Genomic DNA, 20162 nt, shown 5'->3' with positions numbered 1-20162 from the left:
TGCAAATATTTTACTTCAGAACCATTTTTTTTTATTTTTACAAGTGTAAAAACAGAAATTTAACCATAAATTTTGTTGTGCAATTTCTCCTGAATACGCCGATACCCCATATGTGGGGGTAAACCACTGTTTGGGCGCACCGCAGAGCTTGGAAGAGAAGGAGCACCGTTTGACTTTTTCAATGCAGAATTGCCTGGAATTGAGATCGGATGCCATGTCGCGTTTGGAGAGCCCCTGATGTGCCTAAACAGTGGAAACGCTCCACAACTGACACCATTTTGGAAACTAGACCCCTTAAGGAACTTAACTAGAGGTGTGGTGAGCACTTTGAGCCTCCAAGTGCTTCACAGAAGTTTATAAAGTAGAGCCATGAAAATAAAAAATCGCATTTGTTTACACAAAAATGATCTTTTCGCCCACAAATTCTTATTGTCACAAGGGTAACAGGAGAAATTAGACTACAAAAATTGTTGTGCAATTTCTCCTGAGTACGTCGATACCCCATATGTGGGGGTAAACCACTGTTTGGGCGCACCGCAGAGCTTGGAAGAGAAGGAGTGACGTTTTACTTTTTCAATGTAGAATTGGCTGGAATTGAGATCGGACACCATGTCGCGTTTGGAGAGCCCCTGATGTGCCTAAACAGTAGAAACCCCCCACAAGTGACCCCATTTTGGAAACTAGACCCCTTAAGGAACTTATCTAGATGTGTGGTGAGCACTTTAAACCCCCAAGTGCTTTACAGAAATTTATAACGTAGAGCCGTGAAAATAAAAAATCCTTTTTGTTTTCCTCAAAAATGATTTTTTAGACTGCAATTTTTTATTTTATCAAGGGTAACAGGACACATTGGACCCCAAAATCTGTTGACCAGTTTGTCCTGAGTACGCTGATACCCCATATGTGGGGGGGCACTGTTTGGCCACCCATCGGGGCTCGGAAGGGAAGGAGCGCCGCTTGGAATGCAGACTTTGATGGGATAGTCTGCGGGCGTCATGTTGCATTTGCAGAGCTCCTGATGTACCTAAACAGTAGAAACCCCCCACAAGTGACCCCCATTTTGGAAACTAGACCCCCCAAAGAGCTTATCAAGATGTGTGGTGAGCACTATGAACCCCCAACTGCTTCACAGAAGTTTATAATGTAGAGCCATGAAAATAAAAATCATATTTTTTCCACAAAAATTATCTTTTCACCCCAAAATTTTTACTTTCATAAGGGTAACAGGAGAAATTGGTCCCCAAAATGTATTGTGCAATTTGGAATGCAGACTTTGATAGAATGGTCTGCGGGCGTTATGTTGTGTTTGCAGAGCCCCTGATGTGCCTAAACGGTAGAAACCCCCCACAAGTGACCCCATTTTGGAAACTAGACCCCCCAAGGAACTTATCTAGATGTGTGGTGAGAACTTTGAATGCCCAAGTGCTTCACGGAAGTTTATAATGCAGAGTCGCGAAAATAAACCACTGTTTGTCAGAAGGGAGGGATCACCATTTGACTTTTTGAGCGCAAAATTGGCTGTGGCGTTTACAGACCCCCCAATGTACCTAAACAGTGGAAACCCCCCAATTCTAACTCAAACCCTAACCCCAACACACCCCTAACCCTAATCCCAACCCGATTTATAATCCTAATCACAACCCTAACGATAATCACAACCCTAACCCCAAAACAACCATAACCCTAATCAGAACCCTAAATCAACACACCCCTAATCCTAATCTCAACCCTAACCTCAAACCTAACCCTAATCCCAATACACCCCTAACCCTAATCCCAATACACCCCTAACCCTAATCCCAACCCTAATCCCTAACCTAACCCTAATCCCAATCCTAACCTTAATCCCAACTCTAACCCTAATCCCAACTCTAACCCTAACTTTAGCCGCAACCCTAGTCCTAACTTTAGCCCCAACCCTAGCCCTAACTTTAGCCCCAACCCTAACCCTAATTTTAGCCCCAACCCTAACCCTAACTTTAGCCCCAACCCTAACCCTAACTTTAGCCCCAACCCTAACCCTAAATTTAGCCCCAACCCTAAATTTAGCCCCAACCCTAACCCTAACTTTAGACCCAACCCTAACCCTAACTTTAGACCCAACCCTAACCCTAACTTTAGACCCAACCCTAACCCTAACTTTAGCCCCAACTGCGCATGCGCCCGTCATTTTCTTACCGAAGGCAAAAGCCGGCGGCCAGGAGGGGACACAGGTAAGTATGATAGGGTCCCCGAATCCCCCTATTTCTCTGTCCTCTGATGTGCGATCACATCAGAGGACAGAGAATTACACATAGCTTTTTTTTTTTTTTTTTTTTGCGGTCGCCGGTAAACAGTTAATTACCGGCGATCGCAAAACAGGGGTCGGTAAAAACCGACCCCGATCATGTTCTTTGGGGTCTCAGCTACCCCCGGCAGCCGAGACCCCAAAAATCTTCCGGGTACCAGCCGGCTGCACTGCGCCCGCCATTTTTTGGCCAGAACAAGATGGCGGCGCCCACTGCGAGCCACGAGGAGCACCGGGGGAGACAGGTGAGTATCAGGGGGCGATCGGGGACCCCATTTCTCTGTCCTCTGATGTGCAATCACATCGGAGGACAGAGAAATTAAATGGGAAATCGCGTTTTTTTTTTTTGCGACCGCCGGTAAACGGTTAATTACCGACGATTGCAACCCGGGGGTCGGTAAAAAATCCCCGAATCATGTTCTCTGGGGTCTCGGCTACCCCCGGTAACCGAGACCCCAGAGAAAATCCGACTCTGGGGGGCGCTATTCACTTTTTCCACAGTTAAGTACCCTTAACTGCCACCGTTAAAAGGCGTATCGGCGGTCGTTAAGGGGTTAATCATCTCAGGACTGGGCCATTTTAGCCCGTTCCTGACGAGGGACATTTTCTGCTTTTATTGTACGTGTCCTTTTAACAAAACTAACAAATGTTCTTATTTGGATATGCAAATACTTGGGGCTTATTTTTACATCACTTCAATATATATATTTTTTTTCAGGTGGAAAATGTAAATAAAATTAAAATTACTTGTCTATTTTCATGTTTGTATTTTTTTTATTTTTGTGGAGAGTCTGGCTGTGTCTGACAGCTGGCTTTCCAACCGCACAGCTGTACAATCTCGTGCAGGCTGCTTACACTGTATTGATGGTTCAGAACATCAGTTCAGTGCGGATTAAAGTGTGGACTGCCAGACGTTTATAGTCTATGAGCAGTTCAGGTGTCATTAAAGGGGATCTGCAAGTTGGCTTTTATTAAAAATTTGTACTTCTCATAATATGTAGAATCTTTACTTAGAACTTTGTTGTGCGTTCCTCAGTTATTCCTCCTAGAAGGGAATGAATAAATGAACCACTGGGTGTTATCAGTTGGGGGCATGTCCATACACCAACTGACACCCCTTTAAGGTGAATAGTAAAACACAGTTATTAAAGTTAAACTTTCACCAGGATTTTGCTATGTAATCTGACAGCAGCATAATGTAGGAGCAGAGTCCCTCATTACAGGGATGCATCACTTACCCCTGAGCTGTGTTTTGCATTTTCAATGCAACCAATCATTTTATCAGCAGATCATCATTACAAGACAACTTGGCACATGCAGGGTAGTCAAACCAACACCCCAGCACGGATTAGCAGCTCTCGGTCATTATACAATGTTAAAGGGAACCGGTCAGCAGGATTGTGCTCAGTAACCTACAGTGTCAGGTTGACACCGTTATACTGATTAAAATGATACCTTGGGTGATGAATTGGTCTTGTGGTGGTTGTTTAATGTATATTTGCAGTTTTCAGTTAAAGGGAACCTGTCACCCCAAAATCGAAGGTGAGCTAAGCCCACCGGCATCAGGGGCTTATCTACAGCATTCTGTAATGCCCCTGGGTGAGTATAATTTAACCTCTTTTTCTCATCCTTCAGGTTACATCGGGGGCTTATCTACAGCATTCCAGAATGCTGTAGATAAGCCCCTGATGCCGGTGGGCTTAGCTCACCTTCGATTTTGGGGGTGACAGGTTCTCTTTAATGAGAATCTTGTGCTCCGGGGCAGCCTGTGTGCTCTGCTTGAATATTTATCAGTATGGACTTATGACAGGTCACTGATTCTGCAGTTACCTGCCCCTTATTTTAAATATTGCAGTTTATAGTGTGGGCTTTGAAAAAAAATTACCTCCAGCAAAATGACACCGGCACCTGAGCAGTAGCATCTATCTGCAAGCAATGCTCGTAATCTGTGCAAGACCTGTCAACTGGGGCGTCGGCAGCTCCATTTTGATGGAGGAATAAAGATTTGGCTCCAGCAAAATTAAGTCGATGCCAGCGCATGCGCAGTAGCATCTATCGGTACGCGATAGATGCTACGCGCAGGCGCCGCCGCCATTTTGCTGGAGGTAATTTTTTTTTTAATAATTTCACACTATAACCTGCAATATTTAAAATAGGAAGGTCACTGAAGGATCACTGATCTGTCAGTTAAGCCACAACAATGAAGATGAGGCAAGAGAACACATAATAAATCCCCCCTCCCCCCCCACAGGGCGCCCCAAAGAACGAATATCTCATTAGCTGAAAACAAAGATTAAATAACCACAAGACAGATGTCATCAAACCAGGTATCATGTTAATCAATATAACGGTGCCAACTTGACACTGTCTGTAGGTTACTGAGCACAATCCTGCTGACAGGTTCACTTTAACAGACAGCTGTGGTGTGGGCGGGTTATACACAGCTCAACATCTGAGCTCTGCTGAGTCTGCAGCACAAAAGTATGATTCTATCAGAACTGCTGCACTCACTAAACTAAGTGATACATCACTGGAATCAGCACCATAAGGTAGGGACAAAGATCCTGTCAGATTACATAGCAAAAATCTGCTGACAAATACACTTTCTAAATAAATTAATTTTCAAGTTATATGAAAAGACGCACTAGAAATTTTAGATAACAAACAAACTCACCTCCAGCATCACCCCCCCACCCCCCAAAAAACTTGGCGTCTATTGTAAGCCAATTCGTGGTGTGATATAATGAAGGTCCAATAAATGCCCCATTTTTGGAGGGATAATGAGAATCCTTTTTTTCTGGTACAACTATAATAGAATGCTTACGTGTTGGTCTTGTTTTCTTTTCTTCTTTTGAGATTTCCTCTGCTGAAACATAGAAAATAAATTACATTGGAGAGAAAAAAAACCCCAAAAAATAAATAAAAGGAAAATAGCAAAAAGATAAAAACCAGTTGAAAATCTTTTTCCATATCATCCTTTGGGGGATAAACTAGACCCAGAGTTCCAGCTGCCTGTCACTAGCAGAAGGACATTAAGTTGATAAGTGCTTGCTTCTCTCACTAACTACAATACCCACACATGTTAGCAGTTGGAAAAGTAATAACACATGAGCAGGTGATAATCACTAGAGGACTAGAAAACCTGCTACCATGTAGTCCTTCATATTCATCAGCTGTGAAAACCAACGCTCACACCACCGATGGGCAGCTTTCTGCCTATGTTCAAAGTGGCCACATGTTGATCATCACGTCACACTTTTGTAAAATTTTATAAGGGTCACACTACTGCAAGCTCTCTATATACACGCTTTGGTAGAAGTATAATTACTGTTAAGTAGTAAGTCTTATCTAGTGTTGCCCAAATATAATGCGCTATTGTGGCTATACAGTGGGTACGGAAAGTATTCAGACCCCTTTAAATTTTTCACTCTGTTTCATTGCAGACATTTGGTAAATTCAAAAAAGTTCATTTTTTTCTCATTAATGTAAACTCTGCACCCCATCTTGACTGCAAAAATTTCTACGTCTGTTTTTTGTCAAATTTATTAAAAAAGAAAAAACAAAATATCACATGGTCATAAGTATTCAGACCCTTTGTTCAGACACTCATATTTAAGTCACATGCTGCCCATTTCCTTGTGATCCTCCTTGAGATGGTTCTACTCTTTCACTGGAGGTCACTTGTGTTTAATTAAACTGATAGGACTTGACTTGGAAAGGCACACACCTCTCTATATAAGACCTCACAGTTCACAGTGCATGTCAGACCAAATGAGAATCATGAGGTCAAAGGAACTGGCCAAGGACCTCAGAGACAGAATTATAGCAAGGCACAGATCTGGCAAAGGTTACAAAAGAATTTCTGCAGTACTCAAGGTTCCTAAGAGCACAGTGGCCTCCATAATCCTTAAATGGAAGAAGTTTGGGACCACCAGAAGTCTTCCTAGACCTGGCCGTCCAGTCGAACTGAGCAATCGTAGGAGAAGAGCCTTGGTGAGAGATGTAAAGAAGAACCCCAAGATCACTGTGGGTGAGCTACTCTATGATGGACAACGGTGAAAGGAAAGTTAGAGAACAAGGCTACCAATTCTGGCACTCACCTGATGGAGGTAATTGCCACCATAAAGCAACTTTCCTATAGGGCAGATCTAAAGAGATTTTGCAGAGGTGTGACTAAGAAGACGACTGTAGTTCTTTAAGGGTATGTTCAGATGTAGTATTTTTTCAGCGTTTTTTTCTGCTGCCAAAAGCTTCACTAAAAATGTTTTTTTCCAGGCAGATTACATGTGTGATTTGTCTACAGTACATGTTAATATACTTAGTTTTATTCACCAAAAACACAGCAAAAAAGCGACAGAGGGATTTTTGGCACTCACCGTAAAATCTTTCTAGGAGCCTTCATTGGGGGATACACGTAACCATGGGTGTATGCTACTGTCGCTAAGAGGCTGACACTAGGCAAAAAAGGAAAATAGCACCTCCCCAGCAGTATACACCCACGGACAGGCACGAAGTACTTCAGTTGGGGTTAAAGTAGTAGGAGAAGCAACCAAAAACTCAACATATGGTACAAACAATTAGGGAGGGTGCTGTCTCCCCCAATGAAGGCTTCATTGGGGAACACAGGTAACCAAAAACAGTCCCAAGGGTGGGAACAGAAAGAATGCAAAGAAAGTGGACTTAGGTCGGCCAGTGCTTAACCGCCCTTTCTACCCAGGCCTGCATCATACGAGGCATAGGTATGAACCTTGTAAAACCTCGCAAAAGTATGCAAGGACGACCAGGTCGCGCCCTGCAAATCTGTAAGGCCAAAGCCTGGTGACGAACAGCCCAGGAAGCCCCCATGGCCCAGGTGGACTGAGCCCTCACTTCCGGAGGAGGCAGTTTGTCCTGAACATGGTATGCCTCCAATATTGCCGAACGAATCCAACGGGCAATAGTGGCCTTACAAGCTGGGAGCCCCTTACGACGCCCTTCAGAGATGACAAATAGGGAATCGGATTGACGAAAGGAAGCAGTCCTTGAAAGGTAGACTCCAATAGCTCTGGCCAGATCCAGCTTGTGGAGGGACTTCTCCAGGGGATTGACCGGAGAGGGACATAGAGAAGGAAGGACAATGTCTTCATTGATGTGAAATGAAGAGACCACCTTGGAAAGGAAGGGACGGGTCTGAGAACTACCTTGTCCCGATGCAGAATCAGGAACGGAGAATGACAGGATAAAGCCGCCAATTCAGAAACCCTCCTGATGGATGTAATGGCGACTAAGAAGGCAACTTTCCATGACAGGAGAGAAAACAAAATATTTTGAATGGACTCAAAGGGAGCGTGCTGGAGGGCGCCAAGGACGAGATTAAGATCCCATGGGTCTATCGGAGGACGATAAGCAGGATGACACCTTGAAGGACAGTCTTTACCTAGGAACGGGAAGCCAGATTCCACTCGAAAGGAATTGACAGAGCGAAAACCTGTCCCTTAATAGTACTGAGCGATAGACCCGAATCAAGACCCGCTTGTAAAAAAAAACAAGGATGGAAGGAAGGGAAAAGGACATAGGAACCATTGCTTTCCTCACACCACCGGAAGAAGGCCTTTCAATATCTGTGGTAGGTACGTGAGGATGCTGGATTTCTTGCCCTAATCATGGTCTGAATGACTTAATGGCAAAAACCAGCCTCCCTCAGGACTGTGGCCTCAACAGCCATGGCGTTAAACTCAGAGACTTAGAACTCTGGTGGAAGGGGGACCTTGCGAGAGAAGATCTGGACGGTCTGGAAGCCTCCAGGGGATGTCCATTACCATATTCACCAGATCCACGTACCAGGCCAGTCTTGGCCAATCCAGCGCTATCACGATTACGGGGATCCCTTCTGCGATGCTCCCTTACCAGAGCATCGCAACCGATGGCTAGTGGGTCCTGGGGGACCTGGCTACGAACTGAGGAACTTTGTGGTTCATGCGAGACGTTCGGGTGTCCAATCGTTGGCAAATCTGGCTGAGAGATCACTCGCCCGATGCGAGACCCTGATGGCTCAGAAAATCGTCCGCCCAATTTTCCACCCCCAGAATGTGAATGGTCGATATGGCAGGGACGTGACATTCTGCCCATCACAGGATTCTTGTTACCTCTGAAATAACCTACTTGCTGAGAGTCTCGCCTTGATGGTTTATGTAGGCCATGGCCGTGTCTTTGTCCGATTGAATGCGGACTGGCTGGCCTGCGAGGAGGGACTGCCAGTGGAGAAAAGCGAGAAAAATCACCCTAATCTCCAGAAGATTGATGGTGAGAGTGGCTTCCTGAACGTTCCAGTGACCACGCTGTGTGATGCCCTGTCACCGGAGAGGGAGGAAGGATAGCGTCCACCAGGTCAGGGATTGCCTGTTGTGAATTCTGCTCTTGGGCTCCCTCCGGTGGTTATAAGTGGTAGCGCTGCTGTCTCTGGATCGCAGCATTCATCAGGTGTTACCACTTTTTGCAAATCTGACTGGGCTATTTAGTCTTGCTTGACCCTTCAGTCAGTGCCAGTTGTCCATTGTTCCTGGAGGATTCACATCCCTGCCTGGTCTCTCCTGCTTTGCTGTTTATTTCAACAAAGATAAGTTCTGGCCTTGATTTTTGCTGTCCACTTGCTGTGGGCCTTATTGTTCAGTTCTTTTCCATGTTTTTGTCTTGTCCAGCTTGGTCTGTATAAGGATTTGTTTAGCCAAGCTGGTATCTCTGGAGATGCAGATATACCCTCCATATCTTTAGTTAGATGTGGAGATTTTGTATTTTCTGTGGTGGATATTTTCTAGTGTTTAAATACTGACCGCATAGTACTCTGTCCTATCCTTTCTATTTAGCTAGAAGTGGCCTCCTTTGCTAAATTCTGATTTCAGTCTGTGTATGTTTTTTCCCTCTCCTCTCACAGTCAATATTTGTGGGGGGCTGTCTATCCTTTGGGGATTTTCTCTGAGGCAAGATAGTTTTCCCTTTTCTATCTCTAGGGGTAATTAGTCCTCCGGCTGTGTCGAGATGTCTAGGGAGTGAAAGGTACATTCCACAGCTACTTCTAGTTGCGGTGTTAAGTTCAGGGTCTGCGGTCAGTACAGGTTCCACCTTCTCCAGAGTACGTCTCATGCTGCTCTTAGGCCACCAGATCATAACAGTACAACTGGCCAACAATGAGTTAACCGCATCTCAGAAGAAGGGAAGGAAAGTGCTGAGCCATTTTTTTTTCTGTAGTCTGTTGTGTTTTGTTTTCCCTCTTTACCTCTGGGTGGCTCAGGAGTTTAGCGCTGGCATGGATGTTCAGGGATTGGCTTCTCGTGTGGATCAACTTGCTGCTAGAGTACAGGGTATTTCCGATTATATAGTTCAGACTCCGGTTTTAGAGCCTAGAATTCCAACTCCTGATTTGTTTTTTGGGGACAGGTCCAAATTTTTGAGCTTTAAAAATAACTGTAAACTGTTTTTTGCTCTGAAACCCCGTTCCTCTGGTGATCCCATCCAGCAGGTTAAAATTGTTATATCTCTGCTGCGTGATGACCCCCAGGATTGGGCATTTGCCCTGGAACCTGGGAATCCGGCTTTGCTTAATGTAGACACCTTTTTCCAGGCGCTTGGGTTATTGTATGATGAACCTAATTCAGAGGATCATGCTGAGAAGACCTTGTTGGCCCTGTGTCAGGGTCAAGAAGCGGCAGAATCATATTGCCAGAAATTTAGAAAATGGTCTGTGCTGACTAAATGGAATGAGGATGCCTTGGCGGCAATTTTCAGAAAGGGTCTTTCTGAATCCGTTAAAGATGTTATGGTGGGGTTTCCCACGCCTGCTGGTCTGAGTGATTCTATGTCTCTGGCCATTCAGATTGATCGGCGCTTACGCGAGCGCAGAGTTGTGCACACTATGGCATTGTCTTCCGAGCGGAGTCCTGAGCCTATGCAGTGTGATAGGATTGTGTCTAGAGCTGAACGACAAGGATTCAGACGTCAGAATAGGTTGTGTTTTTACTGCGGCGATTCTGCTCATGTTATTTCTGATTGTCCTAAGCGTACCAAGAGAATCGCTAGTTCTGTTACCATCAGTACTGTACAACCTAAATTTCTGTTATCTGTGACCCTGATCTGCTCATTATCGTCATTTTCTGTCATGGCATTTGTGGATTCAGGTGCCGCTCTAAACTTAATGGACTTAGAATTTGCCAGACGTTGTGGTTTCCCCTTGCAGCCTTTGCAGAGTCCTATTCCTTTGAGGGGCATTGATGCTACACCGTTGGCTAAAAATAAACCTCAGTTTTGGACACAGCTGACCATGTGCATGGCGCCAGCCCATCAGGAAGATTGTCGTTTTCTGGTGTTGCATAATTTGCATGATGCTATTGTGCTGGGTTTCCCATGGTTACAGGTGCATAATCCGGTATTAGATTGGAAATCTATGTCTGTGACTAGTTGGGGTTGTCAGGGGGTTCATGGTGATGTTCCTTTGATGTCAATTGCCTCCTCCCCCTCTTCTGAAATTCCTGAATTTTTTTCAGATTTCCAGGATGTATTCAATGAGCCCAAGTCCAGTTCCCTTCCACCGCATAGGGACTGTGATTGTGCTATTGACTTGATTCCAGGCTGTAAGTTCCCTAAGGGCCGACTTTTGAACCTGTCTGTGCCAGAACATACCGCCATGCGGAGCTATGTTAAGGAGTCTTTGGAGAAGGGGCATATTCGGCCATCTTCTTCACCACTGGGAGCAGGTTTTTTTTTTGTTGCCAAGAAGGATGGCTCCTTGAGACCCTGTATTGATTATCGCCTCTTGAATAAGATCACGGTCAAATTCCAATACCCTTTGCCTTTGCTTTCTGATCTGTTTGCTAGGATTAAGGGGGCTAGTTGGTTTACTAAGATTGACCTTCGAGGGGCATATAATCTTGTTCGTATTAAGCAGGGTGACGAATGGAAAACTGCGTTTAATACGCCGGAAGGCCATTTTGAATACCTTGTGATGCCATTCGGACTCTCTAATGCTCCATCTGTGTTTCAGTCATTCATGCATGATATATTTCGGAATTATCTTGATAAATTCATGATTGTATATTTGGATGATATTTTGATTTTTTCAGATGATTGGGAGTCTCATGTGAAACAAGTCAGGATGGTATTTCAGATCCTTCGTGATAACGCCTTGTTTGTGAAGGGGTCTAAGTGCCTCTTTGGAGTACAGAAGATTTATTTTTTGGGCTTCATTTTTTCTCCCTCATCTATAGAAATGGATCCGGTTAAGGTTCAGGCCATTCATGATTGGATCCAGCCCACATCTGTGAAGAGCCTTCAGAAATTTTTGGGCTTTGCTAATTTTTATCGCCGTTTCATTGCCAACTTCTCCAGTGTGGTTAAACCCCTGACCGATTTGACGAAGAAAGGCGCTGAGGTGACGAATTGGTCCTCTGCGGCTGTTTCTGCCTTTCAGGAGCTTAAACACCGATTTACTTCTGCCCCTGTGTTGCGTCAGCCGGATGTTTCTCTTCCTTTTCAGGTTGAGGTTGACGCTTCTGAGATTGGGGCAGGGGCCGTTTTGTCTCAGAGGAATTCTGATGGTTCCTTGATGAAACCGTGTGCCTTCTTTTCTCGAAAGTTTTCGCCTGCGGAACGCAATTATGATGTCGGCAATCGTGAGTTGTTGGCTATGAAGTGGGCATTTGAGGAGTGGCGACATTGGCTTGAGGGGGCCAAGCACCGTATTGTGGTCTTGACCGATCATAAGAATCTGACTTATCTCGAGTCTGCCAAACGGCTGAATCCTACACAGGCCCGATGGTCCCTGTTTTTCTCCCGTTTTGATTTTGTGGTCTCAGAATGTTAAGGCTGATGCCCTCTCTAGGAGCTTTTTGCCTGATTCTCCTGGGGTTCTTGAGCCGGTCGGCATTCTGAAGGAAGAATCTGGGGTGATTCTTTCTGCCATCTCCCCTGATTTATGACGGGTTCTTCAGGAATATCAGGCTGATAAACCTGACCGCTGTCCAGTGGGGAAACTGTTCCTGACAGATGGACTAGTAAAGTGATTTCTGAGGTTCATTGTTCTGTGTTGGCTGGTCATCCTGGGATCTTTGGGACCAGAGAATTGGTCGGTAGGTCCTTTTGGTTGCCTTCTTTGTCACGGGATGTGCGTTCTTTTGTGCAGTCCTGTGGGACTTGTGCGCGGGCCAAGCCTTGCTGTTCCCGCGCTAGTGGGTTGCTTTTGCCTTTGCCGGTCCCTGAGAGGCCTTGGACGCATATTTCTATGGATTTTATTTCGGATCTTCCGGTTTCCCAGAGGATGTCGGTTATCTGGGTGGTTTGTGACCGGTTTTCTAAGATGGTTCATTTGGTACCTTTGCCTAAATTGCCTTCCTCTTCTGATTTGGTTCCGTTGTTTTTTCAGCATGTGGTTCGTTTGCATGGCATTCCGGAGAATATTGTGTCCGATAGAGGTTCCCAGTTTGTTTCTAGGTTTTGGCGGGCCTTTTGTGCTAGGCTGGGCATTGATTTGTCTTTTTCTTCCGCATTTCATCCTCAGACAAATGGCCAAACCGAGCGAATTAATCAGACTTTGGAAACTTATTTGAGATGCTTTGTGTCTGCTGATCAGGATGATTGGGTGGCTTTCTTGCCATTGGCCGAGTTTGCCCTTAATAATCGGGCTAGTTCTGCTACCTTGGTTTCACCCTTCTTTTGTAACTCTGGTTTTCATCCTCGTTTTTCTTCAGGGCAGGTTGAGCCTTCTGATTGTCCAGGGGTGGACTCTGTGGTTGACAGGTTGCAGCAAATTTGGGCTCATGTTGTTGACAATTTGGTGTTGTCTCAGGAGAGGGCTCAGCGTTTTGCTAACCGTCGGTGTGTTGGTTCCCGGCTTCGGGTTGGGGATTTGGTCTGGTTGTCTTCCCGTCATGTTCCTATGAAGGTTTCTTCCCCTAAGTTCAATCCTCGGTTTATTGGCCCTTATAGGATTTCTGAGATTATCAATCCAGTGTCTTTTCGTTTGGCCCTTCCAGCCTCTTTTGCCATCCATAATGTTTTTCATAGATCTTTGTTGCGGAAATATGTGGTGCCCGTTGTTCCCTCTGTTGATCCACCTGCCCCGGTGTTGATTGATGGGGAGTTGGAGTATGTGGTGGAGAAGATTTTGGATTCTCGTTTTTCGAGGCGGAAGCTTCAGTATCTTGTCAAATGGAAGGGTTATGGCCAGGAGGATAATTCTTGGGTTGTTGCCTTTGATGTTCATGCTGAGGATTTGGTTCGTGCCTTTCATTTGGCTCGTCCGGATCGGCCTGGGGGCTCTGGTGAGGGTTCGGTGACCCCTCCTCAAGGGGGGGGGGGGGGGGTACTGTTGTGAATTCTGCTCTTGGGCTCCCTCCGGTGGTTATAAGTGGTAGCACTGCTGTCTCTGGATCGCAGCATTCATCAGGTGTTACCACTTTTTGCAAATCTGACTGGGCTATTTAGTCTTGCTTGACCCTTCAGTCAGTGCCAGTTGTCCATTGTTCCTGGAGGATTCACATCCCTGCCTGGTCTCTCCTGCTTTGCTGTTTATTTCAACAAAGATAAGTTCTGGCCTTGATTTTTGCTGTCCACTTGCTGTGGGCCTTATTGTTCAGTTCTTTTCCATGTTTTTGTCTTGTCCAGCTTGGTCTGTATAAGGATTTGTTTAGCCAAGCTGGTATCTCTGGAGATGCAGATATACCCTCCATATCTTTAGTTAGATGTGGAGATTTTGTATTTTCTGTGGTGGATATTTTCTAGTGTTTAAATACTGACCACATAGTACTCTGTCCTATCCTTTCTATTTAGCTAGAAGTGGCCTCCTTTGCTAAATTCTGATTTCAGTCTGTGTATGTTTTTTCCCTCTCCTCTCACAGTCAATATTTGTGGGGGGCTGTCTATCCTTTGGGGATTTTCTCTGAGGCAAGATAGTTTTCCCTTTTCTATCTCTAGGGGTAATTAGTCCTCCGGCTGTGTCGAGATGTCTAGGGAGTGAAAGGTACATTCCACGGCTACTTCTAGTTGCGGTGTTAAGTTCAGGGTCTGCGGTCAGTACAGGTTCCACCTTCTCCAGACTACGTCTCATGCTGCTCTTAGGCCACCAGATCATAACAATTGCCTCACCTTGAGAGGCAGAAACACGGGTCGGTCCAGGGAAACGGTTCTCTTGTCCCAGGCAGACAAGAGGGGTAGCTGAAGAGGGCGGGTATGGAACTGGGCAAAGGGCATGGCCTCCATGGCGGCAATCATCTTCCCTAGAACTCTCATGCAAGACCGCAGGGAGAGAGGAGCTGGTCGCTTTAGTGAGCAGATTCCCTGGCAGAGAGATGAAAACTTCTCCTTTGGAAGGAAGCCCGGGCTTGGTTCGTGTCGAACCTCATACCCAGAAACACCAGCCTGGGTTAGAGAGGACTTCTCTCTGTTGATAATCCAGCAGAGACGGACCAGAGTGCCCACAGTGATCTGAAGACTCAGGTCGCAGTCTTGGATGGATGACCCCTTGATCAGAAGATCGTCCAAGTAAAGAATTAAGAGAATCCCCATGGAGCAAAGGATGGCCATGACCTTCATGAACACTCTGGGGGCAGAGGCTAGGCAGAAAGGAAGGGCCGTGAACTGATAATGATCCTCCTGGATCGCAAACCGAAAGAATCTGTGATGCTAAACACAAAACAGGAATGTGAAGATAAGCATTCTGAATGTCTACAGAACAAAGAAATTCCCCTGGTTCCATGGAGGCGATCACCGAACGTAGTGACTCCATCCTGAAATGGCGGATCCAAACATGACGGTTTGTTTGAGGTCCAAAATCGGATGGAACGAACCATCTTTTTTCGGGACTACAAAAAGATTGGAGTAGAACCCTGAAAACCATTCGTTCCAGGGAAAAGGTAGGATTACTCCTGTGTGTAGAAGGGAAGAAATGACCTGAAGAACCTCTGGGGCCTGATAGGGGAGTTTTGGCGTGCGAGAGTGAAAGAAACGTTTTACTGAGGGGGTAAGAAAAGTTAAGTTTGTAACCGGACGTGACTATCTCTCTGATCCAGACATATCGTCGACCACCGACAACCATGCGTCCCGGAAGAGAAGAAGCTGGCCTCCAACCCTGGAAATATTCCCAGGTGGGGCCACCCATCATTTAGAAGAGAACCTGTTAGAGCAGTACCTAGAAGCCTTGGAGGAGCGGCCCCAGTGAGGTGCAGGTTTGAAGGATGGCGTCTTCCTTTCCCCTGGGGCTGAAGAGCGCTCATGCTGGGATGAAGTCCCTGAAGAAGAGAAGGGCCGAAAGCAATGAAAAGGAAGGGGCCCTTTCCTATTGAAAAGACGTTTAGGTCTGGACTGAGGGAGAGAGGTGTTTTTCCCCTCGGTAGCGTCTGAAATTATTTGATCCAGTTTGGACCCGAAAAGCCTAGACCACTGAAAGGCCATGTTAGTGAGGGACTGTTGAGGGTGGATCTGCATTCCACGCCTTCAACCAGAGGATACGGTGTATAGCAACAATGTTGCTATTTGCCCTGGCAGAACAACTGGCCACATCAAAAGAGGAAGTCAGAAGATATTTGCCGGCGTAGGCAATATGATCTGCCAAATCTGCCATCTAATCCGGAGGATCTGCCTCCAGAATGCCCTGGTGAAGCATTTTTGCCCATGCAGACATGGACTTTCCACCCAGGTGAAAGCGAATATGGGACAGAGGGAGGCGCCAGCAGCTTCAAAGGCTGATTTAGCCAAAAGACTCAATCTACCTATCCGTAACGTCCTCAAGAGAGACACCATTCGGTAGATACAGGACTGTCTTGGAAGACAGGCAAGAAATTGGTGGGTCCACCTAAGGGGACACTGCTCATCTATCACCAAGGTCTGAGCTAAAGGGGTAAAGAATGTCTAGCCGCTTCCTTCCCGGAAAACGCTTTTTGGGGATGATCCCAGTCTTTTAGCCATAACTGCTTCAAATTCTCTGTGATTGGGAAAAGTCCGGGAAAAACGAAGTGCTCCTGGGCAGGAGCCTTGTCCTCTTCAAGGTTAAGAGTTTGGGTAATAGCCAAGATAATGCCATGTACCATATCTTGCATTTTTGAGGCCTGGTCTGAATCAGACTCAGACTGTGAATCCACATCCGACCCAAAAACCACCTCCAAGGAGTGAGCATGGGGAGAGGAGAGCATTCTGGATGATGCAGAGGGACCCGGTGAACTGGATGAGGAGCCAGAAGGAGCCCGCTTCTTAGGCTTTATACCAGATCTGTCCATGTGAAAGTCATGGTCAGGTGCGTGCGAATCACCGTGAGAGGCATTCGGAGCACATGTGGCAGATAGATGTGGAAGATGCTCCAGGACCTGAACCAGGGACTGATACTTTAGTCAGGTCAGAGACCAACTGTGACATGGCAACAGCCCACTCTGGAGGGAGGTGTGTGGTATCATCCCGGGCGTTAGGGGGCTTCTGTGGGGCAGACATGGTGGAAGGCCTGCAGGACGGGCAGAAAAGGGAAGGTTGACTTGAAGACCACTGTCTCTTGCAGCGGGCGCAGGCATAATGAATCATAGTAGGCTTAGAGAGAGGACGAGAAGAAGCCACCCTGCAGAGTTGGGCATGAGTCGAGCCTTGGTGATACTGCTGAAAAGGGCTATATAGGGGAACAGAGGCAAGGAAGGAGAGAGGGGGCAGAGCCTACCCAATGCCAGCGATGGTCAGCAGAAGACTGTTAGGTTAGCTGTGTCCCCCTTTTCAGATGTCCGCAGATAGATGCAGCGAGTTCTGATGCCGAAAGCACAGGAGAAGGGCAGATCAATGCAGAGTCTCAGACAGGACGCGCGATCTGCTGAGGCACCAGATCTGAAATGGCATCAACCACGCTGAACACAGCAGGCACAATGCTGAGTGCTGGGCGTGGCCAAACTGATTCAGATTGGCTGACACGCCAGTGGGTGTGAGCAGCCAGGAGGATCTGCTGGCCGACAAGAAATGTAAAGTACCCCTCTGATTGGAGATCCCCGGGGGGCGTGTCCCGGCAGGGAGAGGGAGCTCTGACCCAGCGAGGTCTCCTACTGACCCAAAAGAGTGCAAAATTCAAGCACTCGGAGGTGAATGGCCGGGAAGCCAGAGATGGTGGCGCGGCAGGGAGGAAAGGAGGATGTCCCAAAGACTGGGACCGGTCACTGCGAAAATGGCTGCGGCTGTGGTGAAAATAATGAATAAAGCCGCCCTGTCCCCTGTTAAGGGACAGAAATGCTGATGCCATGCGCCGCTGCGGGGGAGGAAACATACATACCTGTAAGGCGGGTCCACGGTTCCTCTTCGCCAATGAGTATCACATCAGGAGCCCTCGGGTGGGAGAGGGTCAGTGGAATCAGGGATCCTCCTTCCCGCACCGTCTCCAGACAATGCAGAAACCGCATCAACCCCTTACAAGAAGGGGGGAGGCCACCGCTGGTGACCACCATCTTCCTCCCAGCCCTTTCAGAGGAGAGGGGTGGGGAGGTAAAAAGGCTAGGACTGGCCACCGGGAATCGCCCTGAAACACCTGTAAAAGGTGACAGGGGATAAAGTCCTGCCTGTGGGTTCGAGATGTGGGTGACACCACACTGCTCTCTCGCTCTCATGCGTATGGAAAAACAGGGTGAGAAATTGCCACCGTTACCCTAAGGCCTTGTTCACACCATCCTTTTTCTTCTGCGGATTTTTCAGGTCCTGATTTGAGAAAACCCGCAGTGCAAAACCGCGGTGGATTTCCCTGCGGTTTTCTATGCGGTTTCTCCTGCGGATTCCACTGCAGTTTTCCATCTGCACCTTCCTATTGGTGCTGGTGGAAAACAGTTGCGGAATCCGCAGAAAGAAGTGACATGCTACTTCTTTTTTTCCGCAGAAAATCAGCGCGGATTTTCCAGCGGAAAAAAGGAACGTGGGAACAGCGGATTTGGTTTTCCATAGGGTAACATTGTACTGTACCCTGCATGGAAAACGTCTGCGGATCCGCAGCTGCAAATCCGCTGCGGATCCGCAGCAAAAACCGCAGCGTGTGAACATAGCCTTAGAATGATGAACCTGAAAAACAAAGGAAAAAAAGATTAATAAACACACACAGGGAACCTGCAAAGAAAATGTGGATCTGGGATCAGATCCAGGTCCGCCTCCTACAGACACTAAGCTTGAACTGAGATACTTTGTGCCTGTCGGTGGGTATATACTGTTGGGGAGGAGCTATTTTCCTTTTTTGCCTAGTGTCAGCCTCCTAGCGACCGCAGCATACACCCATGGTTACCTGTGTCCCCAATGAAGCGATAAAGAAATGTTATGCTGCTTTTTATTTTCCAGTGTTTTTGCAGTTGCTCATTGCTTGCAAATGTGTAAAAAAAATGCTGCAAAAACGCAAAAAGAATAGATTCAGTCACAAAAAAAAAAAAAATTTAGAAGCATGCAAACAAACTTTCAAAAAACTAATAACTGTTGTTGGTACTGTGTAAAAAGAAAAAAAAAAAAAGCACCAAGAAAAAAGCACCAAGAAAACGCTGCAAAAATGCCACATATGAACATACACTAAGGATCAATTTGACGTTTCCTGGTGGTTTGGGGTTGTAGATTAGAAAGGGCTACATCAGCCACTCCCTGTAAGAAATCACAAATGGCTAATTTAGAGGCCAATGATCTTTGGAGCAAATTAAAGAAGTAAACATGGCAAGGAGTTCAGGGACACTGATCAATTCCCGAGGGGAATAGATTCTTTAGACTGTCCAATGTTGCAGCTGTGTAGCCTGGCATCTGTCGTAATGACTTGCCACTGAAATGGGAGGAAGACTTGAGAGAGCGTGAGGGAGTGAAGCCACTACTGAAGATGGTGATAGACCAATAACGGAAGGCATATGGTCTGGCCCAAGAAACCATTCATCTTGCTGCACCAGGAACAAGGATGATATGCTGAACACCGCAAATGTGAAACTAGGCACATGCAATAGCTTTCATAGATAAATCGATAATGCCCAGAATTTGCACACAATGTAATTTTGAGATCAGACAGTGCCCTAAAGGGCGTGAAATTTCTCTGTTTGAAGGAAAATGTTGGCCTGATTAGTACCAAAGCTCATTCCCAGGAAGGTTACTCTCCAAAGACTTTAAGGTAGTTGTTTAGGCAATCAAAGCAGGTAGGTATGTCCAGAGCAATGCAAAGGAGTTTCCAGCCGTCAGCTCTGGATGGTGCTTTTTTCAAGACAACCAAGTACAAGATGCTGTAACACCACTGAAGTGAATGAGGACTATTGTGGAGACTAGGACTTTTGTAAAGACCACTAAACTGTAGTCCAGTAGAATGGGACCACCACAATTGGTTGTGGTTGGACCAAATAAAGTGGAGGAAATGCGGATAAGTCTGAAAACTTAGGCTGTGTTGGTGCACATACTTGATGTCTACGGATGAGAGGAATTCATCCTATTCCATCGATGCAATGATTTTCCTGAGAGACTCCAATGACAAATGTTTCAGGTGTAAGTAGCAGTTGTGATGGAACTATCAAACCCCACTACTAAAGTTCCTGGGTGGTAGGGAAAAAAACAACTGCTCAGGATTGAGGAAGTATTGCGGTATCATTAGGTTGAAGGCATGTAAAATAATTCTATTTTACAGCTTTTGGAAACCACCTTACATATCCAGAAATATTCAACATGGGAGAGTCAGACATCTTTGAAGAAAAGACGGCACCGCCCAGTGTCTGGCTGAATGTGTGGAAGCTGCTCTTCATGCAGAGCTGGACTTGGCCAAAAGTGTACTTTGAAACCTGGTGACCAAGATGCCAGGAGGCCTAAAGGGATCTTTTTCTCTTCATACCCATCCCATGTCTTGTAATCACGGCATGGTCTGGAGAAGTGGTAAAACCTTAATAGAATCCCGCTTTTC

The 20162-nt window shown here is 46.2% G+C and overlaps 1 protein-coding gene across 7 annotated transcripts in view; it reads right to left on the bottom strand.

Moving 5' to 3' along the window:
- MYO9B (myosin IXB) overlaps window positions 1-20162 on the bottom strand; it is a 343844-nt gene that overhangs the window by 53104 nt on the left and 270578 nt on the right. For 6 of the 7 annotated variants that reach the window (XM_077253219.1, XM_077253192.1, XM_077253210.1 and 3 more), the window contains one exon: window positions 5112-5153. In XM_077253219.1, the coding sequence (XP_077109334.1) occupies window positions 5112-5153 (42 nt within the window). The remainder of the gene's footprint in view (window positions 1-5111; window positions 5154-20162) is intronic. The other variant, XM_077253203.1, reaches the window with a different exon arrangement.

Source organism: Ranitomeya variabilis, chromosome 1 (assembly GCF_051348905.1).
Source record: "Ranitomeya variabilis isolate aRanVar5 chromosome 1, aRanVar5.hap1, whole genome shotgun sequence".
NCBI lineage: Eukaryota > Metazoa > Chordata > Amphibia > Anura > Dendrobatidae > Ranitomeya > Ranitomeya variabilis.
The sequence above is the reverse complement of the archived record's forward strand: the minus strand, read 5'-3'. Positions and strand labels throughout refer to the sequence as shown.